The sequence below is a fragment of the Felis catus genome, chromosome A2 (genome assembly GCF_018350175.1).
Source record: "Felis catus isolate Fca126 chromosome A2, F.catus_Fca126_mat1.0, whole genome shotgun sequence".
NCBI classification, from domain to species: Eukaryota; Metazoa; Chordata; class Mammalia; order Carnivora; family Felidae; genus Felis; species Felis catus.
The window spans coordinates 65,132,959-65,149,771 of record NC_058369.1 but is presented as its reverse complement, the minus strand read 5'-3'; the positions used below and the strand labels follow the sequence as shown (position 1 = coordinate 65,149,771).

Genomic DNA, 16,813 nt, shown 5'->3' with positions numbered 1-16,813 from the left:
CTGAGACAGCAAGATGACAGTGGTGTGTGTGCAGGATATGAGGGGCGAGTGTGGGGGTTTCTCGGGGGGTCAGCAAGGGGCCTAAACCTGGGCTGGAGGGTGTGGCCGAAGACTCAAGTTCTTTTCTCAAGTAGGAATAGCAGTAGCAACATTAGCAACAGCAGTAGTAACACTAGCAACAGCAGGAGCAGCACTGGTGACACTAGAAATAGTCATAACAGTAGCAGTAACAGTGGAGGATGGTTTTCCACTTAGAAATACAGGCTTCAGGGCACCTGGGTGGCTCAGTCGGTTAAGCATCCGACTTCAGCTTGGGTCATGATCTCCTAGTTTGCGAGTTCGAGCCCCGCGTCATGCTCTGTGCTGACAACTCAGAGCCTGGAGCCTGCTTCCGATTCTGTGTCTCCGTCTCTGTCTGCCCCTCCCCTGCTCCTGCTCGGTGTCTCTCTGTCTCTCAATGGTAAATAAACATTTAAAAAAAATAAAAAAAGAAATACAGACTTCTTTGGGACATAGTAGAACACTGGACAGCTAGATCCTGGGGCTGTGGAAACATGCTATACCAACAGGGCATCAGGGATGCGGCCCGAGACGTTTGGGGAGAGAAGGTGGATCCTGAAGGAAGAAGGCCAGAGATGAGGAAGGTTGGCATTGCCCTGGGAAAACATCATCGGGCCTCTCCTCCGTCATTAACCGCTCAGACACGGTGTATTTTTCCAGCCTTCTGGGAGCTACGTCTTCACGACAGACATTAGGATGCATTTAATTGTGCCATTGCTTCCTTGGGCCCTTCAGTGAAATAAAATTACACTAATTGTCTCAATTTCTGTCAGTCCTGCCTTTGCAACTGGACCTGTGACCTTTGAAAATGTGTCTTGAGAGAAAACTGGTTGGATGCAAAACACTAGCCTAGAAAGCCAATGTCCTCCTTCAAAATGCATCTCGTCAGATGGCCCAGAGCCTAAGCAATCAGCAAACCCAGAATTTAGATCAGTTGAGGAAGCCCTGTGTCAGCAGGCACGTCCCCCACTTGGTCCCTGCCTGAGGAACTGGGTCCTGTGCACAGGGTGTGGAATGATCTGGGTGCCTCAGACACAGGGCCACACGAGGCTCTCCTGTGGTCCATGGTTGTGTAGTGAGGGCCTTCGTGTGTGGGATCCCTGGAGGAAGCCAGCCTTGCCACACGCAGCCTGCCCCCCCAAATATCTATGAGACCAAGGGCCCTCGTCCAAAGTAACCCTTCCTCCATGAAGCCTTCCTAGAATTCGCCTAGAACCTTGTGTCTGCCTCCCTTTCCTCACCCGTAAAACGGGAAAACAAGAGCATCTTCCCCACAGGCTTTCTGGGTTGGGGAGGTGGGTCAGTTAAGCACAAAGCACTTGGGTAGCCCGGTGGAGAGGAAGAGCTCACCCACGTCAGGGACACGACTGTGGTGACACTTGTCATCCTCGGACTCCAGCGGTGTGTTTCTTGCTCACCGCTAGCCCGTGAGCTCCATGCAAACTGGGTCTAACTCCTGTGACTTCCTGGGGACTAGCACACAGCCATACCAACGGCCCACCTGGGCCCAGGAGTCCCTTTACCCTTGCTGCCTTTCAGAACAGGTAAGAAACCCAGGAAGACTCCCACCTGAGGGTCACCTCCTCAGAAAGCCCTCTCTGACCGCCGAGCTAAATCAGCACCCTGTCCTGGCATGGCTACGGCGTCTCCCCGCCTTTTCTCCTTCACTGCACTCGCTGAACTCATCTTATTCCCTCAGTGACTTGTGGGCATCTGTGCCCTCCGTCGGTCACACCGGCACATAAGGTCCTGAAAGCCAGCCTCGTGTCTGTTCAGCCCATGCGCTCAGTGCCTCGAACAGCGCCTGGGGCCAGAGCAGATGCCCAATAAATGTTTGCTAAGACCAAAAGGAGAAAAGGCACCCTCTGGGGGGTAGCGAGGGAGCACCGCCTCCCTCCGCCTCCAGGGCGCACAGGGACCTACTGGGGTAGTTTATTTCTTTGCGGGAGCCAGCGACTGGACCTGGTTAAGACCTCTGAGTTTGCATTTTTCAAAACCGTCATCCTGTTTGCGAGGCCGGGACTTCCATCAAATGTTTTCAAATTTGAGTCATAACTAGCAGCAGCGCGCAGCTCCTCTCGGGCAGCTCTGAACGACAGGGTCAGCGATAACCTTCCATCTAACGTCTCCGGCTTTCAATTTGCGAAACGGTGTTTAAAACCATATGTCGACTTTCAACAGAATGTTGTCTCTTCTGAAACAGAAGGCAGCGATTCGGGGGAAGCGAACGTGCGTCTCACGGGGTGTGTTCCATGCACCCAGGCGTGTTCCGGTGTCGATGCAGGAGGGTCGTGTGTGTGCAAAGCTGTGAGTCCAAGAGGAAGGCCTGCTGTTTACCTAACGTGGTGGGAGTGTCTTCCTACAGGGCTCCTTTTTGCCACCACAGCAGGGAAATGAACTCTTCTGTCTTTTGGATTTTACACCCTGATGTAAATTTGCTCTTTGTAGTTAATTGTTCTTTAGCGGAACGACCATAATGAGGACCCTCCCCCGCCCCGCCCGGAGTATCTGAATGCCCTGAGTGATGGGACTTAATACTCACCGGTACACTTCTGAGTCTGGCGATGGGGCCGTTGATGGAATATCAGAATTTGCTGGGTGGCTGGCTGTGAAATGAACCTTACCGGTGTATCCTGGAATATTGGCAGAGCTGAAGGAAAGAGTTAAAAGGGAGGGGGAGAGAGGGAATGAAAACAGGCATTTGTGAATGAGTCCTTGTCACCAGCACCCAAGTAGAAAGGTGCAAAGGAAGGTGCTGGAAATCGGGCCGGCAAACAGGAAATGCTGACTTGGAGATGCCCCGATAGTGGCCCTACTCTAGGACCGCAGAAACTTCTTTCCAGCCCGTGTTTTCCTAGTCTTTGAACTTTGCATGTATTTTACAGACATGATTCGTGGCCGAGCTGTCTCCCGTTGAAGGCAGACATTGGTTCTTTGCAGGACAGCCGACCTGTGCCCCACACGTGACTCTGTCGTGCTGACTCCAGCACTAGGAGACACATGATCGTGATTTGAAAATAGTATGTTCTTGTCGCTATTATACTGCATTCCTGATTTCATGTAATTTCGTTTTCTTTAATTTATTTTGAGAGAGAGGGTGAATGAGCAGGGGAGAGGCAGAGAGAAAGGGAGAGAGAGAATCCCAAGCAGGCTCTGAGCTGCCAGCGCAGAGCCTGATGTGGGGCTTGAACTCACGAACCCTGACTTCATGACCTGAGCTGAAGTCAGACGCTTAACCGGCTGGGCCACCCAGGTGCCCCTGCACACAAGTGCCTTTAAGTAAATTATTTGCTGAGGGAGAGGTGAGGCTGGAGTGGGGCTGTGTGGGTGTAGTTCCCCCTGCTGCTTAAGACCTGTGGCCTTGGCCTCAGGAGCGAGGGACAATAGGGAATTTAAACTGTATTTCAAGGGGGCGCCTGGGTGGCTCAGTTGGTTAAGCATCCAACTTTAGCTCAGGTCATGGTCTCACGGTTCATGAGTTCGAGCCCCGAGTCAGGCTCTGTGCTGTAGTCTGTACTTAGGCTCAGTCTGTACTGAGTCTGTACTTAGATCCTCTGTCCCTCTCTCTCTGCCCCTCCTCCACTTGTGTTCTTTCTCTCAAAAATAAATAAAACATTTGAAAAATAAATACACAAACTGTATTTCAAGGAGCAAGAACCTACTGTGTGCAAACCTTGGCTCTCACTCAAACAGGACATGATCTTTGTGGACTCGAGTTCCGAGCATCCTTTCAGGGCTTAGAGGGAGGGAGGGAGATCACCACCGCTGATGTGCCGGGAGCAGGGACAGGGCCAGACAACAGTTGCCCTTCTGCTCACTCGGCGGCGGCGTTTCCCATCCCCGGGCCACTCCTTTGAGAGTGCGACATGACATTGGCGCGGTCCCTCATTCTAGATGGATGCACAGACGCAATGCAATGCCGAGCCTCTGTCCCGGTCAAGGGAGCGGTTCCTCCGGGCGCATTGCTTGCATCTGGGGCCTTCCCACAAACCCAATCAACCAAAGGAGATGTCCAGGAACCATTTGCCTGAGGAGAAAATTTCAAAGCACGGGGCTTCAGGGACGTTGTGTCTTACAGTGGCAGGGGAGGGGGCAGATGGCGGAGAGGGGCAGCGACGCAGGTGTGTGCCCGAGGGTCAGGACCCAGATTCGAACCCGGGGAATCGGCCCATCAGCTCGCAGGTCTGGACCGGAGACGGGATCTCTCGGAGGCTTACTGCCTCCTCCACGAGAGGGGGTGAGGATGCCAGCTATGGACGTGTTTGGGTGGGGACAAGGTAGCGGTTCCCAGTGCAGATGCTGGGTGTCCCCCCCCAACCCCTGGACGTGGGTCGTGGTGTGGCCCCTTGGTATCTCCCCTCTAACAGAGTGAAGGGAATTTACGTCGATGGCAATAGCAGAAGAAACCGTACACGTTACTGGTTCCTGGGAGACTAGGTAAATGAGGTGACGGAAAAGCACAGGGACCCGGGCCTCCCTTCCAAGCCTGACGTACCCCTTTACCAACTGTGAGTTTTTCCTCCAGCGAGGGAAGCCCTCTGGGCCTCAGCCCGGTCACCTGCAGCAGGGATAGGACACCATTCACCTCTTTAAGGCTCCTCCGGGATTCAAGGGACTCAATGAATGTGAAAGCAACCAGAGGATCTTCAGCACTTAGGTGGGGCTCAACTCATTTCAGTTGAAATACAAGATTTTAAAGCAATGAGAAATTTCTAAAATAGGAGCCCGGCAGGTGGAGCCTATGAGGTTTATCCAGCAGAGGCCAGCTATATAGATGTTCAGACAGTGGTTTCCAAATGTCCCCACATACTGGAAACTCACGGGGATTTTTCAAAGGTACCCATGCCTGACTCCCAGCCCCCAGACGTTCTGATTTCACTGGTGCGGGGTGGAGGGGGAGGGCGGGAGGTGACTTGGGAATCGGGATCTTCAAAATCTGTCTAGATAATTCTAGATAAGCTGTGCATGGAGGTTTGGAAATCCCTATTTCAGAGTTGCATTTTCAGGTCTGTTGGAGGGACTCGGGTGATCAAATCAGTGTTGCCAAATTCTAGGAAGTGCCCTTTAGGATTTGCTGGAATTTTCTTCAAGGGTAGCTGTATGTCAGGGAGAGGTAGCAAAAACCGAGGCAGAATTATTCATGCGTACGTCTTTCCCCCAAACCTTCTTTAAAGCTTCCATGCATGTTACAGAGGAAATCCCCTTCCTCTGTGTGAGATGTTTTTTTCCACTGCCCCTAAAAACACCTGCAGAATTGAAATGCCTCTAAAGTCATAGCCCTTCCATTAGAGCAGTTAAGAAGTCAAAGATGGAAGGGAACGGTTTTGTCAATCGAAAGAAGATAGAAAACATCATACAGCTATACGTGCCTCGTGGCGCACGGGTTATTGACGCCAAGTGGTATTAGACATTACATTATAATAATGACATAATGTTACGTTACATCACATCCAATAACAACAAACCATGAGCCAGGAGGCTAAATTAAAGAGAAGCCGCTTAGGCTTAAGAAAAGAATTCAGCTGCTCAATACACTGCCAAATATTTGAAAACGAAAGTCCTCACCCACGCCGCTTCTAAATCTGCTCAAATTGCCCCTTTTCAGGGATATCACAAGGGGACTTTTTTCCCACCTTGAGTGCCACATGTTGACCTTCTGGCAAGAAGAGAGTCGCCTCCGGGGGACCCGGGCCTGCTGCTGACAGGTGACATGATTTTCTAGGGGCAGGAGACATCTGTTCAAGGTGCTACACTATGCAGGCTTTCGCGTGGACTTCTGGGTTGGTTCCACGTTCAAAGACCCCCTTCTGCCACTTAGGGAAAGCAGAGAAAAGCAGGAACTCATTTAAAAATAAGAGAAGTAGAGGGGCGCCTGGGGGGCTCAGGTCATGGTCTCACAGTTCGTGAATTCGAGCCCCGCGTCGGGCCCTGTGCTGATGGCTCAGAGCCTGGAGCCTGCTTCGGATTCATGTCTCCCTCTCTCTCTCTGCCCCTCCCGCCTTGTGCTCTGTCTCTCTCTCTCTCTCTTAAAACTAAATAAACATAAAAAAAAAATCAAAAAAGAATAAAAATAAGAGAAGTCTTCATTTTTTTTGTCTTTCTCCACAACTTCTGGTCCTTTAAACACCTTCTTCCGTACCCCGGAATAAGCCTGGATTTTGTCCATTAACGGGCACATGTGAAGAAATTATTGCCTAAGTTTGCAACTAACTGCTTTGGCTCAACCTGGCATGATAAAATACAAATTAAATAATTTTAGAACGTAAGGAATTTAGTGAGCCTCTTAGAAAAGGAAGCACAGATGGTGTGTAATTAAAAGTTAAACAGGAAATAAAGAAAACGCGGGGACAGCATGTTGTATGTGGCACACAGGCAGGGTGTATGTGGGTTGGGATTTCAGCGCGCAGACAGCTTCTTCCCCGTCCACAGACAGGACCAAAGCCCTGTGAGCACGCGCTGTGTCCCAGCCACTGTTTTAAACGCTTGTGCAAATGGACTTAATTCTCGCCAGACCCTGCGTTGTGGATCCTAAGGATCATGCCTATCGTATGGATGCTGAAAGTGAGGTTTTAGAGAAAGTCTAAGTCCCGTGTCGTAGCAGGTGGCAGAACCGGCTGGACCCAGGAGCCCCAGATGGATTGCTGGGCGATGCCCCCGTGCCCTCCCATCCAGGGCCTCCAGCCCAGGCGGGAGAGCTCAGCTACCTTCCGCTGCTGGGCATTTAGTCAGGGTGTGGGTGCACGTTCAAGTTCAAATCGATCAGACAATCTTGCCCTGAGAGCCGTTCTGTGTCAGGCACACATCCAGGCAGAAATCAACCAGGCCCATTCCTGACGGCTTTTGCATCAATGAGAACACTTTTAATGCACATGTAGAGGTTGGAAAAACCCGAGTGGGGCAAAGACCACCGATGAAAAGTAAGGCGGGGGTGGGGGTGTGTGTGAGAGGGAGACAGAAGGCAGCACAGGGTCAGAGGTCAGAGAGGCTGGCCGTGAACTTCGGGGCCGCCCCTCCCAGCCATGTGACCTTGGACCACTGAACTGAAGCTCTCTGAGCCACACTGTGCTGTGGTCAGGGGACTGTAGCTCCCCTGTAGGGGGCGGGGCACGGTGCAGCGGGAGGGGCGGGGGCTGGGCAGGGTCAAGTCTGGGCCCTCAGGGAGGGCTGAGAGAAGGCGGCTGCAGGACCAGGATCATTTTGGTCACGGGGCCCGTGTTTCTCAGAGCGTAACACGTCATGGCCGCAAGATCTGTTCAGCAACTGTAGTTTTATCATTATCCTCGTCAAGTGCCTATACTTGTTCTTTCTCTGGTCTTCGAATCTCTCCAAATGGAAGCGGACACAGAAACAGCCGGAAGGCTTCGTTTGTCCGCAGGCTGGAGCCCCGGAACCGCTACTTCCCCGGAGGCAGAGGGCGTGTCCTTGTGGGAAGAAGGGGCCCCCCCACCCCAGCTCGCCCCGGGGGGTGGGGGGTGAGAAGGATCTGCTCTTGGCCCCTCCCGAGATGACTGACCTGCGGCTTTGTCACATCCTGCACTCAGGCCTCGGCCTCCTCATCTGTGAAATGGGGAGAGAACCTGTTGGCACACCTCTGGCCTCCCCACACTAGTTTGAAAATCAAATGAGAGCGTAGACGGGAAAGCCCTCTGAAAAGGCAGAAGTGTCGGCCAGCCAGCGTAAGGAACTACTATTCATAGCCCCATTCTCTAACCTGGATTGTGGTAAGGCTTTGGGGGTTTTTTGTTTGTTAAAGGTGCCACACGCCACGGCAACGGGCAGGAAGGCACCACCCGCCTCCCCCCCCCCCACACCCTCTTCCATGTCAGACCTTGGCCAGCACCTGCCTGGGGATCCATTTTGGACAAGTGCTCGTTATTTGCAAAGGCTTCATCGCAGGGATGATTGGGTGAAGGCATAGTAAATGTGAAACCCTGCAAAGTTCTGAAATGAAGGATTACAGCCTAGTGGAAGACAGCCCAGTCGGGGGGGGCGGTGGGGGGTGCCTGGCTGCTTTAGGAAAACAGTCCAGCGGTGTCCGGAAAGCATCAGGCATGGGGGCGGAAGGCACGGGTTCATGGCCAGCTCGTCTCCAGTGGGCTCTCCCACCAGGGCATGCGTGTCCCCTCCCCTGCGCCTCAGTTTCCTTGTTGGTAAGACAAGGGGCTGGACCAGGTGAGATGCAGGACAGGGTACCCCAGGAGCTCCAACAGCTGGTCCACTGCAAACCCATTTCCAGCCGCTCTCTCCATTTTCTCAGGAAAGGGCAGGATTTTGGATTTTGGATCCTGACTTCGCACAGATAGGCTGTTCCACAGCACGCCCATAGTTATGTGCTTCGAGTATGCTTTTGTAGGACAGTTTGGTCCTATTTTTTATCATCACTAATTTTTCTGTATTTTTTTTTCTGTAATGATCAGATCTGGTTCTACAATAGCTTTAAGCTTTTTTTTTTCTTTTTTTTTAACGATGAGTACAATCACCAGCAATTTGAAAACCCCAGCCATGTCAGACGGCTTGGTAGCCAGGAAACAAAATCAATTAATGAGGGCAGTTTGACAAACCTTTGCTCTTTTCTGGGAGACTGGTGATGCCAGCAATGGAACCACCTGAACTAGGAGTCGGTGGCCTTGACTGTCTGAAACGTGGTTTCATATTTCCACCATGACTAAGTATCGTGAATTGTGGGGAGAATCCTAAAACTAATATCAGGAAGATATTTTTCTTTAAGAAAGTTTATGATGAGAAAGTAAAGGAAGAGTGATACTTGCTTTTGAATAGGATGGCGCTTCCATATCCTCTACTTAGCACAAAGTTAGTAAGTTTATGTGTTTCTGGGTTTTGGATTTTATGCAAATGGCATCATATTGAATTGCCTTTTGGCTCAATGCGGTATTGTAACATCAACAAAATGTTTTATGGGGCACCTGGGTGGCTCAGTCGGTTAGGTATCTGACTCTTGATCTTGGCTTAGGTCATGATCTCAGGGTTCGTGAGTTCGAGCCCCGTGTCCGGATCCGTGCTGACAGTGGGATTCTCCATCTCCCTCTTTCTGCCCCTCCCTTGCATGGGGTCTCTCTCTCTCGAGAGCTCTCTCTGTCTCAAAATAAATAAATAAAACTTACAAAAATATATTTTGTTTAGACATCTACATGTATGCAGTAAACTACAAAACAAAGTAAGGAAAAGCACAAAGACTCGTGGCTTCTGGGTTGGGAAGGGGGATCTGGGTGGTGAGGCTGGGAGGCACCCACGCATGGCTTAGAAGACATTAGTAAGGTACTAAAATAGTCAAATACTATTTCTTTAGCGAGGCAGGAAAACACAGACTTTTATTTGTTATTTCACTTTATATGTTACCTGTGACACTACATATTTATGTATCTATTAATATTTCATAATAAAAGTGAAAACCATTTCTTTGTGTTAGAAGGTTAAGAGGACCTTAAACATGGAAACCGGATTCGAAACGAACTTTGCAAGCCTGGTGGCCCTCTAGTGGCCAAATCGGACAAGTGCAACCAACGTCTTCAATTTCTTTTCCGGGAGCCACGCATAATTTCACTTCCTCAGAAACAGAAATCCACAGCAAGCCGAGGTAGACCGGCCCAAAGTTATTCAGGCTAAATAGGATGTTTTACATGAAATTCTTACAATGCTTGCCAAACCCCTCTTCATTCTCTTGGAGGAATGACCCAAGAGAATATGTTTGGATTTTTTGGCCAGCATGTCTCATAAAATGTTGCAAAAGTTAAAGGCACATTTCAAAAGAAAAAAACAAAATAAATCTTTAGACCTTTAGACCTGTAGGATATTTTTAAGGTGGTTCCATCCTCCTATCCTTTTAAAATCTTTAGAATTACTCTGTTTAATAGCAGTAACTCCCTTGCAAAATTTATGGAAGAATCACACCAACTGATCCTTCCTCAAGACTCAGCTCAGACGTCACATGCATCCCGTGTGTCTCACGAGTGAAAGTGACCTCTCTGTGCTACTGAGCTTCGAAAACACTAAGCTAACTTTTGGGGGGACTTCTTTCATCCTGCTTTTTATCGTAATTATTTGTGTACAGCGTTTATCTGCCCTTCAGATTCTTAAGCTACGTGAGGGCCAAGTCTTTGTCTTTTGTATCTTTATGTTACACAGTTCTTAACACAGTGCCTGGAGCATTTTCCAGGCTCTCTTGCCTTTCCCTTTGGGTGTGTTATGTAGAGAGTTAAGTGAGATAAGTTACACAACTATATTTTAACACCAAAGTTAGATTCGAAACATACTTCATAGTTTGCCCAAGTGGTCAAAAACTTTACATAGTCCTTAAAGGTAACAGGGAAATTTAAGACCATTGTGGGAGACGGCATTGCTTAAATTTAACCTGCAACAGAGTAAGTTCGAAGGACAGCTGGTGCGAAATGCAACTTGTTTGTCTCATGGGCGCAACTGATGTTTAAAAAAAAAACAAACAAGGAATCAATTAACATTGAAAATACTGTCGTAGTTCACACTTTGGCTTTGCATGAAATCTGCAAGTTTGTCTGTCTCTCCCGGCAGAAACTGCTGGGATAATATCCATGGCAGTCAGCAACTCAGTGGCTCATGAAAAGAGCACAGGATTTCAACTTCCAGTTGTATCTGGTGAGTCCTAGGAAGTGACTGACCTCTGAGCCCCCATATTCCCATTGGTGAAAGCAAATATATATGTATAGATATCTATAGATATCTATATATAGATATCTATAGATTATACATAAACATATTATATATGTAGCTTAAAATAGTACACATTAAATGTAGTTATATATTCTATATTAAATATATTTTGTATTTATTTTATATAAGATATATACTATGTACAATATATTATATAATATGATATATGTCTTATATATAAAGTTATATGTCATCTTATATATTTCAGATATAATATATTATAAATTATAAGATATATATTATAACTTTATGTTATATTATATCCTTATGTATAATATATTGTATATCGTAAACTGTAAGTTATACATTATCACTTTTAAATTATATCATATCAAATTATATTTTTATATATAATATATATTACATGTTATAAGTTATATATTATATAAGTATATTATAGAAAAATATATTGTATATATTATCTGTATATTATAAAATATAGATGATATAATATACTTATACCATATATAATATTTTATATATTATGAAATATATAAATTTTAAATATACAAAATATTTAAAATATATAAAAAATATAAAATTTATATTTATAAAATATATAAATTTTATAATATATGAAATGTCTTTATAGTTTATGTGAATATATTTTTTACATGCATGCAAAACATGGAATATAAGATATATTACATTATTGTGCATCAAGGCACCCCGGTCAGTCAGTGCACAGAATTATGATCTCGTTTGTGGGGAGCTATGTTTCTTTTGGGACAGCAGGCGTCTTTCTTCTTAAACTACATTCGATGGCAGGCCATCTTGTATTCCCTCATTTATGATAAAGCCCATCACCGTGTTTCACCCCAAATGGCACTATAAGGGGAGTAATTACAAGTGGAACTCACCGACTTGTGTTTGTATAAAGAATCCTGGAGCCCCGAGGCTTGGCGAGAGATGTGATGTCTCCAAAGGGGTTGTCAACATCATCGGCATTTGTAGACTGCACACAACCCCTGTTTGCGTGACAAGAAAAGAAAACGCGTGTTTCTTCATAAGAAGAACAGAAGAAGAGGTAAACAGTGCCCTAACATTCAAAGGGAATCTTATTTGCTAAAATCGATGAAAAACTGAAACAACAACAACAGCAACAATAATAATAATAACCATGATGATAGAACAATTGGCCTTAAAAAAACTAAGAAAAGAGATTTCCTCTTTTACAGAGTAACACCTGCCAGGCTCTCGTGATCTGAAGTTTGGGCCAGCGTGAGAGGAACAGGTGGGTTGTGTTTTTGTGCAAAGAAAGAAGCTGTTTGTGCAGCCCAGGGAGGCTCCTTCACCGGAGGCTGGCCCGGGGGGGGGGGGGGGGGGGGCAAGGCAGGGACTGGCATCCGCCAGAACCAACCGGGCTCCTGTTGGAGATGGGAACCTGGGCAGGTGCCCGGGAATCCGGGGCGCCCAGCCATGTGCCTTCAGGGCCCTGAGACAAGGCGGAGGTGCTGTCAGCCAGAGGGCATAGTGTCCTTGTCCCATTGCTGGGGCCACTAGTTGGAAAGAGTAGTCAGCTCCATTGTAGGGCAGAAGAGGCAACAGTAATGGCGGCAGCAAGGGCAAAGATTAAAGGCCCAGGGCCTCCATTTTCTTGGATTTACTCTGTTCCAAGGCACCATGACCTGAATGTTTATGCTCCTCCCGTATTCCTGTGTTGAAATCCTAATGTCCAAAGGTGACGGGAGCAGGAGGTGTGAGGACCTCAGGTCACGAACAAAGCCATCGGGAGTGGGATTAGGGGGCCCACACAGCCCTACTACTGTGAGGACACGGTGAGAAGTCTTGTGACTTCTCCATGGAGAGCCACATTTAAACTCAGAAGAAAAAGGAGACACATTTTCCCGTACTTAGTGTTAGGGAGCACGTCGTATCTTCCGCATTGAGTATAAAAGCCTTTCTGGTTGACAACACCCAATATTAGGAGCATCCAGGGTATTTTACTTCATAAAATAACCAATTTGGGGAAACAGAAAAAATGCCGCTCCCCCTTTCTTTCTTTTATCATAATCTTTAACAAATCTGTAATGAAAGTCCTGACATTAAGCAGGCTCTGGGCTGGCAAAATGTTAGAACTCTGTTCGAAAGTATAAATTGTCTTAAACAATAAATTACAGACATGACTGAGCTGAAAGCAATTACAATTTAGATGTAAATCTAGTAATTTTTAAAACATTAAGAAACGGTATCACTTACGTATAAAGAGGGATGTATTTGCTTCTGGAACTTGGACTCACACTTAGAAAAGAGAAAATGTGCACAATGGAGTTAGTGACGTTCACTTAATAAGCATCCAAGGGTTACAGTATTTCTCTTATTGATACCTCCTGGGATTTAATCTCTTTGGAGATGCCTCCTGGGAATTAACCTCTAAAAGTTTGTAATGTAGGGGCACCTGGGTGGCTCAGTCAGGTAAGCATCCGACTCGGGATTTTGGCTCAAGTCATGATTCCACGGTTGTGAGTTCAAACCCCATGTTGGGTTCTGTGTTGGCAGTGTGGAGTCTGCTTGGGATTCTCTCTCTCCCTCTCGGCCCCTCCCTAGCGTGCGCTCTCTCTCTCTCTCTCTTTCAAAGTAAATAAATAAACTTAAAATAAAATAAAATAACATAAAATAACAAAATAAAATAACATAACATAAAATAAAATAAAATAAAATAAAATAAAATAAAATAAAATAAAATAAAATAATAACATAAAAGTTTGCAATGGTAAACAGAGGTGATTTAAAGATGTAGTTTTAAGTGAAAAGCCAAAGCAGGATAAACTGACTCCAAGTGTCATGGACACACATGTCTTGCTTGCCTTCTCTTTTTTTTTTTTTTAATTTTTTTCAATCTTTATTTTTGAGAGAGGGAGACAGCATGTGAGCAGGGGAGGAGCAGATAGAGAGGGAGACACAGAATCCAAAGCAGGCTCCAGGCTCTGAGCCATCAGCACAGAGCCCAACGCAGGGCTTGAACTCACGAACCACGAGATCATGACCTGAGCCAAAGTCAGACACTCAACCGACTGAGCCACCCAGGCGCCCCTTTGCTTGCTCTCTTTAGCCCTATTTCAGAGCCTCCCCTCTTGGGTTACCCCCACCCCCTATTTTTTAAGGAGGCTTCACGCCTAGCACAGAGCCCAACATGGGGCTTCAGCTCATGACCCTGAGATCAATGCCTGAGCTGAGATCAAGAGTCAGACACTTAACCGCTTAACCGACTGAGCCACCCAGGCACCCCCTAGGTTTCCCTTTTGCTGCACACCTCCTTAGTGATTGGTGGGGCAATATTTGGCAAAGCCCCTGGTTTGCTGAGACACAGAATCTTCACGTTGAGTGGATCCTACTGACCATCCAGTCTAATCCTCCATGGTGGAGATGAAACGGCCATAGCATGGAGTTCAGTGACTTGCACAAGATCCCCGTTATTTACAGCCTCACAAGGAACTCCAGGTCTATTTTGTATTTTCCCCACACCCACCCCAGAATCAGCCATTTCTCCAAGGGTCTCACAATTTCTTTGATCGGAGAATGGTGATTCAAAGCCAGCATGTGGGTGCTAGATATGGTTGTGGCTGCTGGGGTGTCCCTACTCCGGGGTCCTCTGAGCGGACAGAGCTAGGGATGGGTGGATGTGTAAGAGTGTGTGTATACCCGCATATTTATGTCTATTTCTGTATCTGCTATCTGTATTAAAGTAAACGTGAGTTCACAGGATACGTCCTGATCATCTCTTAGCCTTTCTCCCCTACTTACCCGTATTTTCTCCTGACAGTGTGAAACTTGCCTCTTGTTTCCCACCAAAAGTTTCATTTTGTTCAACCCTATATGTCAGAAGTATTAGAATCACCAACCCACTTCCCTGTGGGAACACACCCTGCAGGTACACACGTACCACCTGGAGTATAGCACTTATATGCCACGTATTCCTTTTGTCTTCAGCCTTACATTTTTCGGTCAAAATAATATTTCCAAATTTATTAGGGCCCAGCCTTTTTTAAGATCACCCGGTTTTGCCCCCATCCACTCAAGTGTAGTCATGTCATTTATTTGTAGCACGGATTCATTTGTCACAATCTGCATTCCATCCTGGATTCCCCCAGCACCCTGGGCAGGAATGTATGTAGATACGTATCGGTGTTTCCATGTACGTACTTAGTTCACGTTGCCTTCAGTAAACTTTGTTCTTTGTGGTGGTTAGTTCTCTGGGTTTCACAAACACTAAGAGTCATGTGGCCACCATCACAGAACCATACAGAACAGTTCATGACCCTAATGTTCCCCTTATAGGCTCTCCATGCACATCCCTTTCCCCCTTCCCAACTCCTGGCCGCCATTTTTCTATCCCCTTCTTGTGGTTTTGCCTTTTCTAAATGTCGTATAAATGGAGTCATAAAATATGTGACCTTTTGGGTGTGGCTATTTTCACTGAGCAAAATGCATTTAAGATTCACACACACCAGGGCGCCTGGGTGGCTCAGTCGGTTGAGTTCGACTCAGGTCATGATCTCGCGGTCCATGAGTTCAAGCCCGACGTCGGGCTCTGTGCCGACAGCTCGGAGCCTGGAGCCTCATTCAGATTCTGTGTCTCCCTCTCTCTGGCCCTTCCTTGCTTGTGCTCTGTCTCTGTCTTATAACTCTCTCTCTATTAAGAACAAATAAACATTAAAACATTGGTTGTATACTCATGTATATGTTTATCCACTGTATACTTTTCCACTGGCCTGTTGAAAGATACCTTTGTTGTTTCTAGGTTTTGGCACTCTGAGTACAGCCGCAGAAACATTCCCATACAGGTTTTAGTGTGGGATCCTCAGTGCAACCTTTGCATAGATGAAGGTTGCAGGATGAGCGGCATTCTTGAAAGTTCGGAGATGTGGCCTACCGACGAAGACATAAAGCTTTTCATTCATCGGATGGTTTCTTATTTAAAAAAATGCAATGATTCATACAAACTGGAATACAAAATTTTTATCATCTGCGTGAGTTATCTGCCATTTCACCACATGATGTAAATAAGATGCTAATAAGGTATTTTTGTTAGCACTCATGTAATGTAAGAACGGGTACCAATGCCTTCATCTTTATTCTTTTAAAAGATATTTGAATATGATCACAGCGACATCAGCTTGCTTTGTTTTCGAGAGTCTTATATTTTTTGAGTGTCATACTCTTTTTTAAAAAAATGATTGCCATTCAACATATACGCTGGAATCTATTTTTTATATTGGGATGTTTTACACATTGGCAAAACATATTTTAAACGATCCTTATCAAGAAAATTACACATTATTTTTAGAATATGGCTCGGCAAAATCTAAGTTTGCTGACAAGACAGCATTTTTCTCAATATTGTCACTATTTGTAACAGTAGACGCGGCAGTTAAACTCGATTATAATTTGGCACATTTTCACCTCATCTTTTTTTTTTTTTTTACTGATATAAAAATTCATTTTTAGAGGACAATTTATTTTTTTTTTAATTTTTTTCAACGTTTTTATTTATTTTTGGGACAGAGAGAGACAGAGCATGAACGGGGGAGGGGCAGAGAGAGAGGGAGACACAGAATCGGAAACAGGCTCCAGGCTCTGAGCCATCAGCCCAGAGCCCGACATGGGGCTCGAACTCACGGACCACGAGATCGTGACCTGGCTGAAGTCAGACGCTTAACCGACTGCGCCACCCAGGCGCCCCAAGGACAATTTATTTTTAAATAGTTGTGGTATATTTCATAGTCTAAATTTTAAGGAGGTGTAAGAAAAGGCAGGCAGGCATCGCTGAGCAACTGAGACAGATTTGAGTTCTCTTTCCTGTCCCAGGGATGGAAGTCTGAGGTCTCTGGAATATTCTCCAGAGGATACGCCCCTCAGCCCCTCTCTCACCCATGGGCTGGAGCACCAGACATTAATAACAAAGATGTTTTAGTGAAAAATTTAGTAACAAGATCATGAGGAGATAAAACTTACAAAGTCACTGGCTTGATGGGTGCCAAGAAAGATCTTGTTTGAAATCTGTCCCAGAGTCCACCAACCATCTAAAATCGGCATCAAAATGAAGGAC

At 46.3% G+C, this 16,813-nt stretch overlaps 1 protein-coding gene across 7 annotated transcripts in view; it reads right to left on the bottom strand.

Moving 5' to 3' along the window:
* Positions 1 to 16,813, bottom strand: part of SPATA48 (spermatogenesis associated 48) — a 56,263-nt gene that overhangs the window by 2,926 nt on the left and 36,524 nt on the right. For 3 of the 7 annotated variants that reach the window (XM_045052110.1, XM_045052111.1, XM_023250148.2), the window contains 5 exons: positions 16,720 to 16,787; positions 12,964 to 13,005; positions 11,625 to 11,732; positions 2,603 to 2,710; positions 420 to 2,365 (listed from right to left, as the gene is read on the bottom strand). In XM_045052110.1, coding sequence (XP_044908045.1) covers positions 2,215 to 2,365; positions 2,603 to 2,710; positions 11,625 to 11,732; positions 12,964 to 13,005; positions 16,720 to 16,787 — 477 coding nt within the window. In that variant the 3' untranslated portion in view covers positions 420 to 2,214. Of the gene's footprint in view, positions 1 to 419; positions 2,366 to 2,462; positions 2,485 to 2,602; positions 2,711 to 6,155; positions 7,618 to 8,451; positions 10,495 to 11,624; positions 11,733 to 12,963; positions 13,006 to 16,719; positions 16,788 to 16,813 lie in introns of those variants that run through there. The other 4 variants (XM_023250150.2, XM_023250149.2, XM_023250151.2 and 1 more) reach the window with 4 other exon arrangements.